Genomic DNA, 21,347 nt, shown 5'->3' on the forward strand with positions numbered 1-21,347 from the left:
GTGGAGACCTCTCTGCTCCCCGACCCTGTGTGGGTGCTTGTGAACCGCCCTGGGCAGGGGAGGCACCTGCTCCCAGCAGCACTGTGCAGTAGCTGAGTGCTACAGGTGTTACGGGTCACCTTCACCCACCTGGGTGTGTTTCATAAATAATCAGTCTAGGCAGACGTCAGGACCCCTGGTCTTGCTCACCAGAAGCAGAGAGAGCTCTGCAGTTCCTAGTGCAGGTTGTGCTGAAGCACAGCTGCTCACAGCAGCCATCAGAAGGTCATTTCTTCCTCCCTCCCTTCTTCCTTTTCCTGTTTTCTAATAGCTGGGCTCTCCAGCCCCTTTTTCCTGCTCCTCATTAGGGTGTGGAGGCTCATTGAACTCAACTCAAGCCACTGCTTCCATGCTGGCACACATCGTGTGGCTGCTGTTCAGCAGGGCTGCAAGTGTGGCCTGTGGAGGATTTCCAAGGGGGAAAAAGCCCTGCTGGTTTTGCTGGTTGGAAGTGAGCTATCACCTTGTACTGGCTTGCTGGAAACAAAGATTACAGAGTACACGTTACTGATCTTAATGAGATGCAAGAAATACACACTTGTGTTTGGACCCAAAGCCATCTTCATGCATTGCAACCTTATATCTGCTGAGAAAAATAATACAAGTTGAGGAGTAATTGCTTCAAGACTGTGACTGACAGCACAGTCAAATGAAGGGCTTCTGAACCTCTCCAGATAAGGGCTGGTTTAAATAAGGGTCACAGTTCACCTGATGCATTGTCATATGAATAGAGGGTTGTCTGAAAGTTAGTATGTCTAACAGCAGCTATTGTACTCAAAGATTTATTCCCACTACTGGTGGATACAAATCACATGTAAGATTCCTCTCTGTGGTTTTTGGGTTTTGTTTTGTTATTTTTGTTTTTTTTTTTTTGCTTGGTCAGTTTTGTTTTAAAGTAAGTTAGTCAGAATGCTTCATAAAAATGTGGCTTCTCTTGTTCTGGGAATGCTGTCTTTGGTGCAGGTTTGGTTATAGTGAGAGTTTTGGTTTTTGATTGTTTCTGTTTCATGTGACAAAATGTTGTATGTGTCATTTGTCAAATGTCGTACAATATGTCATCCATAAAGACTTAGTCTCCTAGCCTGCTCTAAATTAAAATTCAAATCTGAAGATATTTAGGGTTTGGGGGTAGGGTTGGTTAAAATGTTTGCAGCTTTAGAATGCCTTTATACTTGGTATGGTACCAGAATGTGTTGTGTCATTCTGGCTTCACTGTTTGGCTGGCAGGTTGCAGCTTTAAATTACGATACAATGGTCTTTTGTAAGATGCTTGGTTGGTGCATTTAATTAGAAGCAAATACATACCTGACTCCAGACAGAGATAAGAAAGAAAAGATACTATGTCCTACTTTTGAGTGCAAAATACCAAGAAATAGAGATTTCATTTCGTGTAGAATTGGAACACTAGAGTGATAAGCAAGGGAATCTGTAGGAAAAAAAAGTTTTCAAGATAATGCATCTTTTTCCAGAAGCTGAGGTGAAAGGACAGTAATGACTATAGTTTTTTTGTATTCAGAAGACACCTTCAAGCTTCTTGCTTTAATATACTCTTCTGCTCCATTTTAACAGCAAATGTTTGGAAAATAAGAGTATTTTTGTCTGTTAAGCCTCTTCAGTTGGACTTATTTCCAGAAGTCATGCCTATGGTGTGGGGGTGTTTTCTCAGTAAATGTATGGATCGTTACTGCCTTCCCTGCAAGAAGAAAAATGGGAGGCTGGTGTTCATAGTGGGCCTTATTCTGAAGGAGTAGGAGGTCTGTGTGTCAGTCCCTTATGCTTCCAGTTCAGGAAAGGGATGGTGATCCCCACTGTTCAGAAGGACCTTGCCCAGGTGGGATCACACTTCCACTTAGGCAGTTAAGAAGAAAAGAGGTGGGAAGAAGCACTCCTGTAAGTGGTACTTGTGTGGTGACCATGCTTTGTGTTGGTCCAGATGACCTCTGTAGTGCTCTCCATCTTAAACTTTTCTGTGATTCTGAGTAAAATTAAAATAAGACTTGAGCTACTTCATTCCAGTTCTGAGGATCTTAGGTACAGATAATTAGTTTCTACATCACAAGAATCTGGAAAAACTGTCTTCAGTAATGTTTGTGCTGCATTTTTGTGATGGCTAATGAGCATGTCTTTGTATATATACATAAAATATATGAGTATACGCTTTAATTTTGTTTGTGAACCTGGAGAGAGGCAGTGACCCAGTTTGCTCAGAAATTATATCATTACCATGGCAGAAAATCACTAGAATTCTGTTTAATGCCACTTCTTACAGTAAAAACAGTAGCTTAATAATTATCATAATAATGGGAGTAACTTTAAGGCTTTCTTTAGAGTGAAAAACTACTTTACAGTATTTTTTTTGATGGTTCAAAAGAGGAGCTGGAAGAGATGGATGGATAGCTAATTGACCAGTTTGTCTCAGTGTGAAATCTGCTGAGGCTGGAATTGGTGGACATGGTATATCATCAGCAGGTAGCAGTCAGACTTACATAAAATCAGCTGGTGTTCATGTGGTGGCAGAGAGCCCCCCAGGCATGGACTGTTCAAGAGATAAAAAGTACCAACAGATCTCAGTAAGGATTTCAGTTAGCATCTCTTGGGCTTCTCAGCATCAGTAGGCAGCCTGATAACAGTATTCCTGTGCTGTTCCTTCATATCATTCCCCAAAGCAGGGGCAGTATATTTGTTTCCCAGAAATAAATAAATACAAAGTTCTGATCAACGATACCCAAACTTCTTTTCACAGAAGCTGAGTTCAGGGCAAAACTGTCACATGAATGGTGTTTGAGCGTTCATTTTCTCCCTGTGCTCTATTAGGCAAGCAGTGGTTAAAGGCTCCCTTCCACATCCCTTTGCTTTGACACTGTTTGGGGACACGTTGTACTGGACTGACTGGAACACACATTCCATCTTGGCCTGCAGCAAGTACTCCGGGGAGGACCTGCGTGAAATCCATTCCAACATCTTCTCTCCCATGGATATCCATGCCTTCAGCCAGAAGAGGCAGCCAAATGGTAAGCTGTCTTGCTGTCCTTTTTTAATTGCAATCTGGAACTGATTTGCAAAAATCTTAATTAGGCTTTCTGTATGGTGCTGGGTGGCTTCACCCACGTCATGATGCAATTTTTCCAGTGCAGAGAATAGCAAAAGACCCAAAGGGAAACCAGATATTCTCTGCGTTTCTTGCAGGGATTTTTAAGTGCAAGAAAATCCCTCATCTCTTACTTTTGTTCTGCCTGACACATTTTATGCTCTTGTCGTATTTTTCTGTTTCCTGTACCATAACTTCAGGCAACACAGTATTTTTATTTTTCTAAATGGTAGTTCCTGAGTGGAAAGGAATGTTAATTGGGCAGATGATATTAAGCAGGACTAGCTCTGTGTAGTAACCACTGTCTTAACCATTGTGTTAATTTACTGTATTTGCATTTTGTTTTTATATATACATTCAGCACCAGTATGCTGAAGAGTTTGTAAAAACAAGAAGAGCAGAGCTGAAACAAAGTTCTTGTTTAGAGCTAAGTGCTACTTTCCTGAGAAGGCAAACATTCAACATCCCTGAATTTTGGTACCATAAGTACCCCACTACTCAACACTTGGAAGTAATTTTGACTTGTTCTGTGTTTATCATTTCCTCCTTTAATCTGTGTTGCTGCCACTGATTCTACCACTCAAATGCCGTTTGTGTCTTAACACATGATATGAGGTCATTCGTTATCAGAAGCATTAATCTGTGTGATTTATGTTTAACAGCTACAAACCCATGTGGAACTAATAATGGTGGCTGCTCCCACTTGTGTTTGATGTCTCCTACCAAGCCCTCTTATCAGTGTGCATGTCCCACTGGTGTGAAACTTCTTGAGAATGGAAAGACCTGCAAAGATGGTAGGCTTCGTTTTTAAAAAATCCTTTAGATTAAGCTCAAAGTAACTTTTGGAGGGAAAGGGGTTCTTCCACCTGTACTATATGAATGATGCACATTAGGGGTGGCAAATTCTAAAACTATGTATGCTTTTGCAGTACAGATAAAAGTGATTTTCAAATGTAGAGGGCATTTTCCAAAGGAAGAATTCTTGTGACTGAAGGGCAGGTTACCTCCCGTTACAAAATTTAAGTTGCACTTCTATCTCTGTCACTAACTCCCTGCAAGTTTTGGGGGACTCTGTTGTTGCTTTTTCTTAGTGAAAAAGATCTTTGATACCTACATCCTGTGTTGTCCCTAAAATATTTCTAACATTGATCATGAAGTATTTGGCTAATTAGATTGTACAACAACTTTTTTTTATGTCTGATGTCCATTTACTATATGCACTTACACCTGACATCTCTCTCTGAAAATAATGACATGTTTGTAGAGGTGCTGAAAGCCCTAAAACTCAAGACATGATCAAGATTCAGAGCTGCAAGCTCTGACCCAAAACTGCTCTTAGTTTCTTATTTTGGGCTAATATACATGATTTTAAATGGTTATATTTTGTAAGTGTAGGGCTTGTGATGTTGTGTTGTGGTTGCTGTAGTACACTAACAGGCTCAGAATTAACACTGGGAGATAATTAGCTGGATCATAAATAACCATCTTTCATGCAGATCATCTCCCTAGGACAGAAGTAAATAGAGGAAGAAACGATACAGCAGAGCTTAGTGTAAATAAGCCAAATAAAATGGATACAGAAATATTTTTTTAATTGGAGTTTTATATTTTCAAAATTATTTCAGGTTTGTCAGCTATGTTCAGAGTTTTCTTTAATTTCATGCTATTTCATGCTCACTGCTGATTATTTTTGTGTGTCTCTGTGAACCTTGTTAAAATAAATTGCTGCTTTTATGTGAAAAACAGCTCCCAATTTAGCCTGGCGGGATTGTTTATAAGAATTTCCCAATACACAAACAAGATGTTTTTCTTCCATTTCCCTTGGTGTAAGGAGAAGCTTTAATAATACTGCTCTGGGTTGGTTGTCTATAGTCAGGATGTGACACAAATCCATGTGCTTTTTCAAAAAATACTTGATATGCACAGATAAATTCCAGTGTATCAAAGAAAATTACCAAGGGTAAGTAGAAGAATGGTATTAAAAATCCACCCCAGAACCTTATTAAAAGGATTTTTCATGCAGAGATACTCAGAATCATCAGTTCACTTTTTTAGCCATTTCTTATGTCTCAGAATTTATAACTGTTGCTCTTTTCTCCCACTCCCTGAACATGAGAAGCCAAATTTTATGTTGCCAGTCAGCCATAACGTGTATTTGATTTACAGAATATAAGCCCCCACTGTACTAGAAATATTGTTAACCAAGTTGCTACAGTATTTTGTCCAGTTGTATGCAAAAAACTTTATACGGGAATATTTCTCTTATGGTTTTCAATATCATGTTGTATTTTAAACCACCATTCTGCTGCTTTATCTTTTGGGCACATTCTGCCTCTGCCTTTTCAGGAAAAAAAAACGGTGGGAAGAGGGGAGAAAATTGAGACTGTTTATTTAATTTGGTCTTAGAAAGGAGACAGCATATAACCCAGATGAAACAACCTACTCAAATTATTCATCAGGTCCATTGGTTTTGTGCAGCTTTGATCCTGTGCAGGGCTAATTTCTGACATACTCATGCAAGAAGTTCAGCATTTAGAGCTGCGCATGCCCCAAAATAGTGATTTTTTTTTTCCACTCCTCTCTCCCTGAAGGGAGGTGCAGATCCCTAAGCAGAGTTAAGGCTTTTGTGAATGACCTCCAACTTTGCAGAGCTCTTCAAGGCACAGATCCCCTGGAACTGCTCCCTGTAGGTGCAAAGGCTGCAATTACTGATTTGGGGGAGGGAAGAGAGCATGGCACGTGAACAGAGCCAGAGTAGCCATAGACCAGAGTTCAAGATGTAAATCTGGACTTGTCTCTGTGGGGACTTCCTTTCTTAGGCTCCTCCAGGACCCCTGGGAAGTAAATTTGTTTTCTCATTTTCAGGTGTGCAGAGGTGGGGGATTGATTCTAGTTTCTTGGGCTGTTTTTTTCCCCTTGTACTTGCCTATTTTCTATATCTGCCATAAAAGTAGAGTGGAAACCTGAGACCTGAACATTTTTACTTCAGATAGTTCCAGTATAGATCTGTAATGCTGCAGTGCTGATTAAATCTCCCTTTGCAATTAGAATGTGTACGTGACCGTGGGAGAGTACAGATAAGTGAAGAAGGTGAAAAATTCGGCTGAGTTTCTCTTCTTTAAGTTGGTTTTGTGTTCTAGCAGTAGAACAAAATCAGCCTGGTTCCTAAACCAAATTGTTTCATGGTGAACTGAGCCTCTTTGAGGAGAGAGCTTTATTTCATGCTGCGCTGTGGAGAGCACTGGGCTGCGCTGGAGAGATTTTGACGGGTGAATTTTGAGCGTGTGTTTGTGGTGTTTGCAGTGCTTTGGCATTGACAGATGATGCTGGCAGCCAAAGGTGAGGCTGGCTGACCCTCCCTGTGCAGTTTCCATGACAACCTAGCGTTTTTGAATATTCTTGGTTTATAGGAAATCTTTTCCTCCCTTGCCTTTCTCTCAGTGCTAGTTTCTCCATTTTTGTAGGGTTTTTTTAATCATACCTTCGAGGAGTTTCACTATTTCTGGTAAGATCTGTGAATACAATAACACGTACACATTCCAATTTTGAAGATTTCTCCACAGTGTTTCAGGAAGGGGTGATACCTTAGAATAAAACTATTTTTCTAATACCCAATAATACAAATCAAAACAGTGAAGTATACTGAGATGTGGACTTCTAGCGAGGTTTTAGCTTCCCCTTTGCCTAGGTGAAAGTTTGTAAATCCCTGTCCCTCAAACAAAAGAGAGGCAAAGTAAGTTATTTCATGGCCAGATAGTCCTCTATCAGTAACATGTGAAGCAAAGAGTCCTTTCTGAGCACCCAGGCAGGACTTGGGTCTTCTGCCAGAGACCTTTTATCACCTTGTGTCATACTCTTGGTCATGTATTGTTCTTCTGCACAACATACTGCAATTTCTTTTTCGGTATTCTGAGTTTGGCAGTGCTACATTCAAATGATCTTTTGATAGTTGTAAGACAAACCTGAATTTTCTTATATAAATGAGTTTGTCATTGGAGTTAGATTCTTACTAGTGCTTGAAGAGCTCTCTGTCCAAGTGCTCAGCTTCTGTCTTTGCCTGTAAGGAGTTGGTCTTGTGTGCTGCAGTTGCTTCTGCCAATAGTGAAACGTGGTTTAAACTGAGAAAAACCAGTGGTGACTTCAGCTGAGCAAGGAGGTGTGAGTTGCCTCACAAAGAAAAAGCAGTGCTTCACACTTCAATTTCAGCCTTGCTTAGGCCATTCTGTTCTCTTCCAGGAAAAGAATCTTTATTTTGCCCTTTATTTTGCCCATGGATGCTCACATCCTATTTCCCTGGTAGGCCTGGAGGCAGGAAGCAGAATTTTGCACCTCCTTTTTGCAATTTAGGGCTGTCCACTGCCTAATTTGCTTTGTCAGGAATAGCCAGGATCCCAATTTGACAGCACAGATCAGGATGTTAGTTTCACACCTTCATTCTTTAATTTCTTTTAAAGGAAAGAAGAAATCGATAGTTAATTGCAGATGAATGTTCTTTTGCCTTCGTAGTTTTAAGGTTGAGCTTACATGAAAAACTCTAGTTTGTATTGTTGTATCGGGGACTCTTTTCACAATAGTGACTTCAAAACTGCGGGAAAACATTTAGGAATTAAATATTTTGGTCAAATGTGAAGTAATTTTATTTGGGATGTATTAATAATCGTGATTTCTCAGATACAGGGAATGCATTATACATGTCTTGGGTCTAGCACTTCTTTTGTATGCATTCCTGAGCATGTGTCTGTGTAGCTCAGCAACCACTGATGGTTTTAAAGTTCAATAACTTACAAATGACTGAGGCCTGTATATCATTGAGAAGATGTAATTAATTATAAAGGTTAGAAGGGCATTGGACTTAAAGCTGTGCCTTTGCATGTATCTTCGTGCTTGCTCCGATTCCCCCTTTTTCCCCCTTCTCTTGACTTCAACTAGCACACAGATTTAAATTATTTAGAATTTTAATAGTGAATTTTTGAGGCAAGCATTAGTTCCAGTACTAATGTAATGCACCGTCCGTGAGCTTGTAATCCCAGCTTTCAAAGTGCTTAATAAAAGTAGGCTAAAGCTCTCATCACTAAGAGTCTGGAGTAGTAAGGCTTATATGTCCATATTTAGACAAGTAAGGGACTGGGCTTTCAAAAAATTGCTAACTCTCTTGAATATCCTGTGACTTCAGGCACTGCTAAAAAGAATCTTGAGCTTAGTCCACAAGTTGAATGGTTTAGAAACAGAGGGAAAACTGCCTCAGGTCTGCATATGTGTGTGAGATCAGAGTTCTGGCTGCAGCCTCCATGTGCCCTTTGAAAGCATCTAAGCCAGCTGAGGTTTGAGGAGTTTTATACGTTTGTGACTTGTTCCAGTTCCCCTAATAAGTGCTGATAAATTTTTTTTAAAAGCCAAAAATAAAGTTATGCTTGCATGCAGCCTGCATTGTCTTTTTCTTTTTTTTTTTTGAAGTACAATTCTGTACTCATGATATTCTCTCCCTCGTGCTCGTCATCAGAGGCTTGATTTTTCTTAGGCAAGGCAAGAGGTCTGGAGAGCCTGCTGTCATCTTAGCTTTTGCTTCATAACTGATCTTTGGAGTAGAAGTGAACAAAATTGATTGGTTTTGTCATGTCCTGGCACCCTTGAGTACCTGGAGCATCTTCTGAGTGGTGACCAGTGCCTAGCCAGGTAAACTTTGCACAGCTGGTGTTTGCCACACTTCTGAGACCACCTGGGGTTCTTTTACCCTGGCTGTTATCAGGGTGGTAATGGGATCAGTCTATAAATCCTCCCAGCTCTTGCTATTGTCAGGACAAGCCTGGAGGTATTCAGAGCCATCTTTCCCTCACCTTGCCTGGAGGTGTGGTGCTTCTCTGCTGCTGGGTTTCTTTTTCCTGAGCAGAATGACTGCTGATCTAACTAAGCAGCTGAGGTGTTGGTTTGCAAATGTTTGGGTAATAGCTCTGATGTAAGTTTTCAACTTTTTTATTGCCTGGTTGGAGGGCTCAGGGCTGGTGTTTGATGGAGGCATTGGAATGCTGGCAAAGCCGCCAGATAAGGACCATGAAATTCTTAGCTCGGGGTTCCAGAATCCAACACGGGTGAGCTGAAAGCCAGTCATTTCCCAGTGCTGAATTAAAGCTGAAACACAGTGGGTTGTTTCACTAAGGCAGAATACTGAAGCTGTTCAAATGGGTCGTCTTTGGGAAGAATGGGAAGGTCAATTGGTCAATTTTAAGGGTGAGTTCGAGCAAGGGTATGGTTATTCTGAACTGAGTCTTTCTGGAAACCTGGCATTGGTTCTTTGAAATGACTGTCAACTTCAGCCAGAACACACAAATTATTTTTAAATTATGCCTTACACTATTTCTGTAAATGGTGGACTCTCTCTCTCTCTCTATATATATACATCTTTTTTTCTTTTCTTTTTTTTTTTTTTTTAACTCTGAGGTTAGGGCATTTGCTCAACCTTAGGCTTACTTGATAACGCAAAAAAGATATCATTGTTTGGGGTTTTTAATAAGTTGGTCATTATCATGTTTAAAAATCAGGTTGGATAAATGAGTGTGAAGTTGCTAAGAAAATGTAGTAGGGGTTTCTTTCTTCCTTGAACCTAAATTGTAGGGATTAGTTATGTACTAAGCCTTTCTATGAACGTAATGCACCTGTCTGCTTGAATCTTGATGCTGAATTTTTTTCTTGTACGTAGTAGCAGCAAATGCACATGTATATAGAGACTGCTGTGTCAAGATTATTTGCTTCTGTAATTATAAAAAAAAAAACCCTCTCTCTAACAGGCCTTTTTTCCATTGGCTGTGTCTCATGCTTTACAGTATTTTGAAGAATATATAGGCATATAATTATAGGTTCCCCTCTCCTGATTAATTAATGCATAAGAGTTACTCACTAGAAGAACAGCTGAGTACTGTGTACATGTATTTCTGAACACGAGGTGTTTTAGGGCAGAGGATCCCAAAGCTGATCTTAGTCCATTCTGGACTACCAATCAGAAACACTTGTAATAATATCCTCAACTTTAGTTGTTGAAAGGTGCTGTTTCCTGCAGCACTGTGAAAGTGTTTTAGAGGTTTTTAACACCTAAAACTTGCTGTAAATGAAGCAGTGGCTGCTTTGGCATCTTTCCAAGGTTTAGCATGCAGTGAGGTTTCAGCTAGCACCGACATCAATTACTGTCTTCTTTTTAAAAAACAAATTTGGCATAAGACACCAAAATTCTTCTTTCAGCACCAACTTACTTCAGTTTCAGCTCTTTCAGTCTTCTAGCTCTTATTTATACTCGAGACATGGACACAATGTGGCTTGGCAATTGCTCATTTTCACTGCATGTTCATGCATTTGTTTTCCTAAGCCTTCTCCACCCTCCCCCTCATCCTCCATCGGTCCCTGCCAAAGCCTGTCCTCTCACTCTTTGAGAGCCATTGCACCACACTTTCCCTGCAATTATACATGCATTTTTCACCTTAGCTCAGGCTTCCCTCGGGCCTGAGCTGCTCTTATCTCCCTAAGACTCCAAACTGATAAGCTAGTTTAATTGGAATGGGGTGTGGTGCTTGTTTATCCTTCATTACCTTGAAAACTGGAGACATAGAATAGAAAATTAAATGAAAATGCGTTAGATTAGACAATAAGTGCAACTGTCATTGACAGTACCATTAAACATGCTGTGTTGCCTACGTGAAAACATCTTCTGCAGTGCAAGCAGATCTTAGTTATTTATCGTGATTCTGACTTTTGACCCAAAAGCCAGCAAGGCTTTTGTGTGCTTTGGCTCAAAATTACTCTGTAAGATACTGTTATTTATCTTCATGTCTTCAATAAGCTTGTTCTTAGCAAATGTGGGAGAAGGTGACGGCCCTCCTGCTCTGCATGGTCATTGCACGGTGGTGTGTTCCCAAATCTGACTCCTCCAATAAGTGTTTCTCAAAAGAGGTTTACTCGTGGTGTTCTGTGTTACATGTTGAAACATACAGCATGTTTGTCATGGTTGTCCTCTCACCAACAGCAGCAAACAGTCAATAAATAATTAATTTCTCATCTAAGAGGTTGCAGGCCATCTGTTGATTTGCATGAAATAGCAGCATAGTTGCTGCATATCTATTTCACTAATTTGGAGGGAATGATGTGGATAAAGAATATGTGCAACATGATCCATTCTGGGAAAGGAAAGGACCACTGAATTTTCTCTGTAAACACATCTTGTTTTGAAGAAGAAGCAGCAGAGACATTGTCAGCAGCTTCACATTTGATACCTTGGAGTGGAATTCTCTGCTGGTATCGAGCAGTTTGGTTAGGTCCTGTGAAATCAAGGTAGCTGGACCATGTTGTTGGTGTTACAGATGGACAATGAGATGATTGGCTCTCGCAATTAAAAGATAACTGTTGTTTGAATATTAATAAAACCTTTAGTGATGTATAGTTATGTTATTGCAGTTTAGATGTCCTCTCTTCTCCCCATGGTTCCCTTTCCCCCACTGTATTGTTGCCATCAGACAGCTGGGGTTGTCTAGGACAGGTAGAAAGAAGTCGTGCACATGTGTCCCTTGCATGGGGCAGCTGGGAATGGAAAAGCTTGGGGCTTAGGGGGTGAGGCATGGCAACACCTGACCTCCAATCAAGTCACAAGAAAGCAATCTCCACCGATAAATGGCAAAGAGCTGACTGACAGACTTCGGGAGGGGCCAGGGCTGGCTGATGCAACCCCAGGGGTATAAAAGACTGAGCATCCATCTTGAAGATGATCTGGCCATGTGGTATCAATGAGGGGCAGTTCCCAGCGCTGCGAATTGTTCCTGATCTAGTCCTTTGTTGTATTTTTGTTAAGGTTTAATAAACGTTTTTAAATTTTCAAAGTTGTTTCTCACATTGGGAAAGAACAGACTGAGGTTCTCTATTTCCAGGCCTCTTGCACGGTGTTTCCAAGGTGTTTGTGTTTGTCCTGTTCCTGCAGGTGCCACCGCGCTGCTGCTCCTGGCCCGCCGGACGGACCTGAGGCGTATTTCCTTGGACACGCCCGATTTCACGGACATTGTGCTGCCGCTGGAGGACATCCGCCACGCCATCGCCATCGACTTTGACCCTCTGGAAGGATACATCTACTGGACGGACGACGAAGTGAGGGCCATCCGCCGCTCCTTCCTCGACGGCTCGGGCAGCCAGTTCGTGGTCACGGCGCAGATCGCGCACCCCGACGGCATCGCCGTGGACTGGGTGGCCCGCAACCTGTACTGGACGGACACCGGCACGGACCGCATCGAAGTCACCAGGCTGAATGGGACCATGAGGAAAATCTTGATATCAGAAGACCTGGAAGAACCCAGAGCTATTGTGCTGGATCCCATGGTTGGGTGAGGAGCTGTTTGGGAGGATTTTTTAAAATATTGGTCATGCAAAGAAGATACCTCTGTCTGCTTCTATATAGATAATGGGATGCAGTGATAAACTTCTGAGCTTTCTAAATGAAAATACTGGGATTCTCTGAAAGTTAAGGCTCTGAGGCACAAGCACTGCTGCTCTATTTTGACCACCTGGGTAGTTACCTTATATGTCTATATTTTATTATTTTTAAAAATATTTCTGTGGACTGCTTGAATCAGCTTGTTTATTCTAGCTAATAACACTGTAACCAGTTACAGTTATTGTCTTGCTGAGCAGACTGATGCAGGAATTTTGTGTGTTTACATGCCAATTTTTTCTGAATGGTTTGGGCATTCTTACCTAGGTAAGGAAATATTTTTGGCTTAGGGGTGTAACTTTTTGTGTGCTATGTGGTTTCGGGGAAGAGCAGTCCAGAAGAAGGTATAAGAATATTGGAGGTTTGGATTAAGAAGGTTTTGTTTCCTTTGCAGGTACATGTACTGGACTGACTGGGGAGAAATCCCAAAGATTGAGAGGGCAGCACTGGATGGCTCAGACAGAATTGTGCTGGTGAACACCTCGCTTGGCTGGCCAAATGGGTTGGCACTGGATTATGCAGAAAGCAAAATATACTGGGGAGATGCCAAAACAGACAAAATAGAGGTTTGTAACTGTACCTGCATTTTTTATTCCATAAAGTTATAGAATGTGGTTTTGCTTTTCTAGGTGTTCATATTCTGATAGAGCCAGAAAGGGCCATAGGATGGTGGTTGAGTTGTGCTTTTAGAAACAACTCTATTCTTCTCAGCCTTTGGGCAAGTTACTTGCTAGTCTTCTCTATTTTTTTTTTTTGGTGTAAAATAGAAATTATATCCATGTAGTAGAGCTGTCTTTGTAAGAATGTGTGATAAGGACTTGTTAAATAAGTCAATTCTTAGGTCATCTGGGGAAAAAGCTTTTTACTGGGATTAATGTATGTAGTTTTAAAAAAATTATCTTTCAGTCTTTGCACCGCTCAATTTAGAGCCTAGTAAAATATATTTTAAAGAAATAAATCTTATTTCACATATACTTATTTATACTTCCAGAAATCCTTTATACTTTACATCTTGCTTGTTTTATTAGAGTTTCAGCAAGAGTTTAGATTTTCTTTTTTTTCTGATGTGTCCAGTTGAAACTTTTAATTTAAAAAAAAGACACATTTTCTTCTCTCCCACATTGAAAGTCTTGCATTTATTTTGTTGTGTAACAGTTACAAAACAAATTTGGCATTTATTATCCGTCAGTCTTTGAGAAAATGGTATTGTTTAGCATTTGATCAGTTTGCTGTAAAAAGCTTTTGTTGGAAGTGGAAGACTTGACTGCTACCTGGTGCTCAGGTCTGCCTGTGCTATATCCTGGTAGATTTGCCTTCCTTTGAGGAATTACGGCTTTCCTTGTTGATTCCCAACCGTTGCAAATAACTTTTGGTACTTACCGTATTAGTCACAATCATAGCAAATAACTTTTAGCACTTATCGTATTAGGCACAATCATATCTTTTCTAGACTTACGAAGTTGTTTTTACTCATTTATAACTACAAATAAGTCAAGGTGAAGTCGTAGTCATGTGCTGGAAGGTCACATAACTGTTAGCTCTCCTTTAGAGCCAAAGTAACTCCAGTCCTGCAAGGTGAGTTGTTGCTTTGAAGCAGTCCTTGAGAGAGCCTCAGGGAGCAGAGTTTTCTTTGTCCTGAAAACAGGATTTATAGTCTGTAATTCACTTAATATTACACCAGCTCTGAGAAAAGAGGAGAAAATAGTCTTAGTGATGTGTAGAGATTTTTTATTGCGCGCTTCAGCCCTGATACTGTCTCAGCTTTGAATGTGTTTTGCGAAAGGAAAGTTAGGCATTCTTCACCCTCATGTTTGCCAGAACACTGAGACTCCTTATTCATTAATAATGATTCTATTCAGTGCTGGATCAGTTTGTGGCAGAAATTTTCATCTAGATCAGGCATGAGCTCACTGCTGCAATTCAGTCAAACTGGCTAGAACACATCATAGAATGTTTATGTCGACATTACAGTGTCTGTGGCAGGACAGAAGATATCTGATTTGGCACAAAGGTTTTTTTTGGGACAATTTCCAGTTCATTGTTCTTAAATCAGTGTAAGCCAGCAAAATGAGTTTGTTCCAGGTTGTCATGTACCATCTCTGCAGGGCATCAGAAGAGATTTATCACTGTAAGATTTCAGAATTGCTAGTTATTTTTTTCCTATGAGTCTCCAAGTGTTAGAGTTATATTACTGCTGCTGCTTTTTATAAAAAGTTAACATTTGTTAACTCTTCTCAACTTGCAGTAAATCTTGAAACAGTTGGGCTAAAACCTTTAAAGCAACAGAGAAGAAGTTATCCCACAGTTTTTCTGCGGTGCTTTTGGATTTTAGTTTTGTTTGGGGATGTGGGTTTGGGTTTGGTCTTTTAATTCCTGAAGGTATTCATTTAGGCATATGTGACATAGATCTATAAAATTTTGTGTAAGGTGACCAACACTTCCCACACAGACACCTCTTTTCACAGAAGATGTTGGTCCTTGTAACTAATTTTGGGTGGTGGGTGCAGAACAAACAAAAGCAGATGCTGTAAGTTGTGGAAATGGTTGTAGATGTTAAAAGCTTACACATGTTACTAGGAAGACTGGGTAGGTTTGGGGAAGGGAATTCCACTGCAATTTAGTGGCAAATAAAATTACCTCTGAACTACAAATCACTGAACTGAAAAGCGCTGTAGAAGGAAGGAGTCTTCTTGGAAAGTTTCTGTATGCATTTCCTTTGTTATGCAGTTCTGTGAGTGTAAGTGTTGATTATTCTCTGAGAAAGGTTACTGGGATGGGTAGACCTTTGGATGGAACCCATACAGCCTCTCCTCTCCTGTGTTGAGGCCATTCTGTCATGTTCTTCCTTAGATGCAGTGTTGCTGCTTGCTAACTGCACTTCAGAGGGGCAGAAGGGGCTTGAAGATCAGTGACCCTGGTAGTGATCAGCACACGTGTTCAGTGTGGCTTCTGCAGCTAGTAAAGCATGGAAGGGCTCTATAGAATGAAGTGGGGGGTGTCCACCCAAGAGAATGGCTCAGCCTAAGGGTTTGGTTTTTTTTTATCCACACCTGTCATGATTAAGCAATGGTGCTCCCACCAAGACTCTCCAAACCACACACCTCTCACTTCCCCCAACAGGATGGAGAGGAGAATTGGAGGCACAAAAAGCTAAGGTCACTGGCTGAGATAAGAATAATTTACTGAAAACAGTGAGGAGATAAGAAAACTAACAGTGACAGCAGAATAGTAATGAGAGAAAGAAATTATTCATTCAGACTATCCCTGACAATAGAAAAAAACTGGATGGCTCCCTCTCCCCCTGCCATGTTTCCTCAATTTGAAAGAATCTCTTCTCCCTGGAAGAGAATCCTTTCCCCCACCCCCAGCAATGACTTGAGGGGGTACAGAATAACCTCCAGGTCCTGGCCATGCCCCCTCCTTATTACTGCAAAAATTAATCCTGTCCTGGCCAGAACCAGGACATGTCCTACCCCTTATTTTATACCATGCACATCATGCCTAGGTCCTACTCCTTCCAACTATATCCATGTATATTTACACACAGACAAACACACACCAAGTACAGCTCTCATTTCTGTAGTCAGTGGCCATCCCCCCAAGATGCCTGTTGAGTTAGAACCCACAGCCATGGACCAAATTATCTGTCTCAGGTGTCTTCCAGGACAGGAGGACTCTTGTGATGTTGGCTGGTTGCAAATTACATCAGGAGCTTGTGACTGGTGTGTGTGGAGCAGTCCAGCCTCATTGTCCATGGAGTTATGGCATGCTTGGCAGTGTCATTTGGCCACCAGTATTATACAGCTCAACATCACACACAGTTCTCACCCAAAATATAAATCCCCCTGAGGTATACCCATTTTGTTTCCTCATCCCAGTCTTGAGCAAAACCAATCCCACAGATGGGTTTGCCTTTGCTTGAGGCAGAACTGATCCAAACTGTCTTCCCTAACACATTCCTCATAGGCACCACAAGGACTTTATACCCTCCTACAGTATGTGGAGATTTTGATTGGGCAGGGCCAGCTGGACTGGTAGAGCCTCTGGTGTTAACTAACCAGGTGGCCTTTGCTAAATGTAGATTCCTATCTTAATCTATGATAGCTAAAATATTATTAACGTTTCAAGTTTGCTCACAATGCCTACTCTCCAATGGCAATCAGGAATCTTGAGGAGATTTACTGCGCTTTCCATGCCCTCACCATCCATTTTTTTAATATCTGTGTAATAGAAGATGCTTTGGTCTTCAGTAAATGTTTTAAACTTTTATTTGAAGAAAGGACACTGGCATAGGTGCAACAAAGAAAGATACTTGTGACAAGTTCCAAAGATGAAACTTGGAATTGGACATGAAAGCATCAGAATAAAATACCTGGTCCCTGCTTTGCTTCATGTGTTTGTGTACAGTTGAAAAGGGGGATAAAAGCAAGATAAATGCATTTGTGTACTTGCCTTTATTGCCTTTAAGTAGTTTTTTCATACATGATTTTACATACTTGATGCTTTTCTCATTTTTCTCGCCTTTGCATGTGGGATTCCTCGGAACGGTTATTTAATTGCAGGGGTACCAAACCGAATGCCATTCTTGCAAACCATGCTTCTGGTTTGTTTGTGCTACATAGGAGCTTTTATTATTTATTTTTTACCCACTGATTCATGCTATGCTGTTCTGGAGCCCCCAGATGATAATAAAGCATCAGCAGGGGTTAATGGAGACTGGTAGGGGGTACAGCAGGGAGCTTTTGTTCCCATTTTATCTGGCAGCCTGCAGCAGGCAGAAGCAGGCTGTGGCTCAACAGCTTCGTCATTTATCTCGGTCAGGTTTCACTGCTGATAAACTTCTATTGAAATGGATGGCTGCTATTGTGCTTACCAGTGGGGAAGATTTCTCATTGACTTGCTACAGGTTTAAAGCATTTTCCTGCCGTGCTATGAGGTTAAAAATGTATGATCTGCTCTGTTGAATTGGTCCTGTGTTTTCCTGCTCTAGTGAATATTTGTGTTCCTGGCACGTACGCTACCTGTTTTAAGGCATAGGTTGGATTTTTAAATGGTCAGCAAAGCTGGTATTGACAAAGCAATTATAAATGTCTGTATGCATGTGTGGCTGTGTGTGTTAAGGGGAAGTCACGATGATATGGCTGATTTCTCATAGTTTTTCAATCTCTGCTTCATTTTTCTTTATTCTTCCTCTCCTACTCGCCATTCTCAGAGCCGGAGATGGCACCCACTAACACCTACTAGTGGTGAGTGTAAAGAAAGGATGTACCTCCTGCTCAGATCCAACCTTTATCTGCTGATTTTTGAGTGCAGCTCCAACTTGAGGTGTTTGTGCATTCCCAAATCTATTAGCCATGCCTGGCATTACAGTCTCTAATCCTCATGATTAATATGGAAAGTATTACATCCTGCTGTTTTTCAGCTTAAGTATACACCAGTGTTCAGAACTCAGCCTTGCTGGACAACAGAAAAGCAGATGCTGCAAAGACTTTATAGAGCACAGAAATCTTGAACAGAGGGGACATTTTTGTCTTTGACCTAGGAGCTAATAGTCTGGCATCTAGAGAATGCTCTAATTCATATTCTAATCCTGAAATTGCAGGGCTATATTTTCCTCCGATGACAACTCCCTCAATTTTACTGCCACCCTAATAAGGAAATTTTGTTTTCTAAGTATACACCAATTATTTTCTGACTGAGAATTTTTGTCTCGTACCATTAATCTTTGTACTGTGAAATGCTGATGACTTACAAGCCTGGTTACTGATCCTACCCCATCCAGCCTACTTGAAGCACAGGTTTGAAAATTGAGAAGCAGAATCCATTATATTCCTAGCTCTTGAACACAGCTGCTTTTGTGTACTTGCATTAAACTTTTGCAGGTATGAGAAGTAAGGTAGTTGAAACAAATACCTGAAGTTGCTTTGCTGTTTACTTTTGCTTTGGATAGTTGTGGCACTTGGGAATTTCATTCAACAAAAAACAAGTATGTACTGTAGAGGGTAGGGACAGAAATTCCCAGTTTCAGAAATTTAAAGCTTACTTTGTTGGGATATTTCCAGCTATTTCTTAACACCTGCTAAGCCTGTACTAAGAAAAATATAGATTTTTGAAATTAGTAGTAGAGTAAGAATTTATTTAAAAAAAAAACCCCAAACTAGTATTAATTTATACTTGGTGTAATTTTCATTTGAGAGGATTCTTTTGAACTTCTGAATGAAATTTTGTGATGCTGACCAAGTTGTAAAATTTTATTAAAAAGCAAACAAATGACAGCCACAGACAACATATTAGTAAGGTCTCCTGGCTGTTGCAGAGCTGGATACAAGGATTTGAATGGTCCCTTGTCATGGATTTTAATGCTGAGTTAGGACCTCCTGGCATTGTAAGCTTGTTACTATTTATAAAAAATAAATTCCTTTTTTTCACTTTGACTTTTGAACATGGGGCTACAGAATTGTCACTTTGAGATGTACTTTTTCTCAGAATCACAGAGTTGTAAGACTTGAAGGGACCTCTAGAGATCATCTAGTCAACCCGAGGTGTTTTAATGCAAAAAATAAAAAAGAAGAAACATTCAAAACATCCATGCTAGTTTCAAATATGGAACATTCAAAGTTAACTTTTTATTACTTTTGACAAATTGAGATTACCTAAACAAAATTCAGATATGAAAAGTGTGATGATTGAGACCTTACATTACAAGCCACTTGTGCTTAGGAGTTCTCCAAGAAGTCCTGAGGGATCTGCTATCCACAGGCTGTCATGCTTCATGGGACAGGGAGAGGTTCCTACCAAAGAGGCTACTGAGGGAAGCTTTTGGGGAGATGGAGCCAGAACTGCTGCCCAAGAGTAACTTGACTCTCTGATCTGAGTACCAAACATGGTATTTTTCTAAGTGAAATTACTGCCTTAAAAATTATGTGGAGAAGACTTTGGCATTCAGTTTTCAAATGGTTCTTCTGTCATAGATTTGCAATTCATCCTGAAACCTGTAGTTTCATCTCATGAGATATGTAGATACATTCAGTTTATTTAAGTTCCTTTGTGTTGCCTTTATAAAAATGTTGGAAATCAGCACTCCCACGCTGTAAAAGTTTAGAATAGATTGGATGAGTCCTACTCTAAAGCACTGGGGTTTTTTTCTGTTCCCTCTAAGGACAGCCTGGAATCACCATGTCAGAGGCAAGTACCCACACTTGAGACACATTTGAGCAGAAAATTGTGCTGACTTGCTCACACTGGGAGTTCAGAGACATTTCTTACAACCTTTGCTAAAAGATGAGCAGTCCTGGTTTGCTGCTGCTAGCTCTGAAAGCCTCATGGTCCCCATGGTCCAGCATGCAGCTGATTGGAGTATAACTGTTGGATCCACATTCATATGTTGTACATGCTTCCCAGATTTTTCACACTGGAGTTAGGAAATTGTATTTTGGTTTATACAGGTGTCTCACCTAGAAAGCAACAAGCCTCTGCTAGCAGCCAGTATCGGTTACCTAAGGGAAAACACTGAAATCCCTCAAACCAACCCAGCCAGAGTCATCAGCTCAGCTGAGTCTGACATACTTCAAATATTTCATGGCAAGCTGGGGAGCAGTGTGAAGAGATACTGCGCTATTGTCTGTGTTTCTGATTCAGCTGAGTACTGTTTGTCAGTCCGCTATTATCCCTTAGTCTCCAAAATTCTGGCTCTTTTTTCCCCTTTTCACAAACTGAGTTGCATTGCTGTGCAAAACCTTGTACTGATCTTGGACCTGGGCTTCTTTGGAGGTATTCACCTGACCTCCAGCCACTCTCAATAATAATTTAGCTTTCTTCACACAGACTTCTTACTTTGCTGTGAGACTTTGTAGTCTTAACCTGAACATCTTTTCTGGTACCATGCATCATCTTGTAGTGTGGCAAAGAGTCTGTGGAAAAAGGTGGAAAACCAAGCTTTGGACATGCAAGACCCTTGGAATCAAAGAGATTTAGTGAATAGGAGCAATTGAATCAACTTGAAAGCTTACTGCCACCAAAGGTGAAAAGTATCTCACAACTGGCTGAGTCTTTCACTGCACTATTCCCTGAACCGTTTGGATTTGGTAAAACAGTAGAAAACTTCCCACATTTTTTCTGCTCTATAAAAAACCAGTTATAGTCTCTAGTTTACTAAAGAGTCTGGAAAACATGAGGTTAGGTAGAGAACAAATGAAAAAATAAGTTTCTGGGGCAAGGCACTGAAAGAAAGAACCCTGGGAAAGAAGAGCACAGAGGCTTTTGCCCACATGCAAGAGCATCAGGACTTGCTAGGCTGAACTTGTAAAACTGTTCTCCCAAACCCGCTGTGAGGTTTCAGCTTGGTCTTGGCTAGTCTGATTACATTCTGCCAAGTGTTGTGTGCAGCTGCCCAGAGGTCTTAGTTGCTAAATAGCGAGTTGCAAAATGCAGTCATTAGTTTCCTTTGTTGCCCCCACAGCCTATGCCCAGGTAACAGCACTCCCTGACTGCTGCCGCTCCACCCTATGGATTACATACCAAAATTAAGCTCTGTAGTAAAGTGGTTTTAGTCACCTGTTTTACCACTGAATCTTTTCAGAGGAGCTCCTTTTTTCCCCCCATGAAAATCTCTCATCTTATTTATCATTTTGGCTCTTTTTTTTTTTTTTGTCTTAGCCTGTTCTTTACAAATGCAGGATTATTTTGTGTTGCACGTAATTTCCTAGGAGATGTCATCTGTGATTGTCACAATGGTTCTAAAATCTTTTCCTTGCCTACTTGTAA

At 40.7% G+C, this 21,347-nt stretch overlaps 1 protein-coding gene across 4 annotated transcripts in view; it reads left to right on the plus strand.

Annotated features, from left to right (window-relative positions):
• Positions 1 to 21,347, plus strand: part of LRP6 (LDL receptor related protein 6) — a 118,108-nt gene that overhangs the window by 57,819 nt on the left and 38,942 nt on the right. For 2 of the 4 annotated variants that reach the window (XM_038153022.1, XM_038153021.1), the window contains exons 4-7: positions 2,854 to 3,050; positions 3,790 to 3,921; positions 12,081 to 12,477; positions 12,979 to 13,150. In XM_038153022.1, the coding sequence (XP_038008950.1) occupies positions 2,854 to 3,050; positions 3,790 to 3,921; positions 12,081 to 12,477; positions 12,979 to 13,150 (898 nt within the window). The remainder of the gene's footprint in view (positions 1 to 2,853; positions 3,051 to 3,789; positions 3,922 to 12,080; positions 12,478 to 12,978; positions 13,151 to 21,347) is intronic. The other 2 variants (XM_038153023.1, XM_038153024.1) reach the window with 2 other exon arrangements.

Source organism: Motacilla alba, chromosome 1A, assembly GCF_015832195.1.
Source record: "Motacilla alba alba isolate MOTALB_02 chromosome 1A, Motacilla_alba_V1.0_pri, whole genome shotgun sequence".
Classification (NCBI taxonomy): Eukaryota; Metazoa; Chordata; class Aves; order Passeriformes; family Motacillidae; genus Motacilla; species Motacilla alba.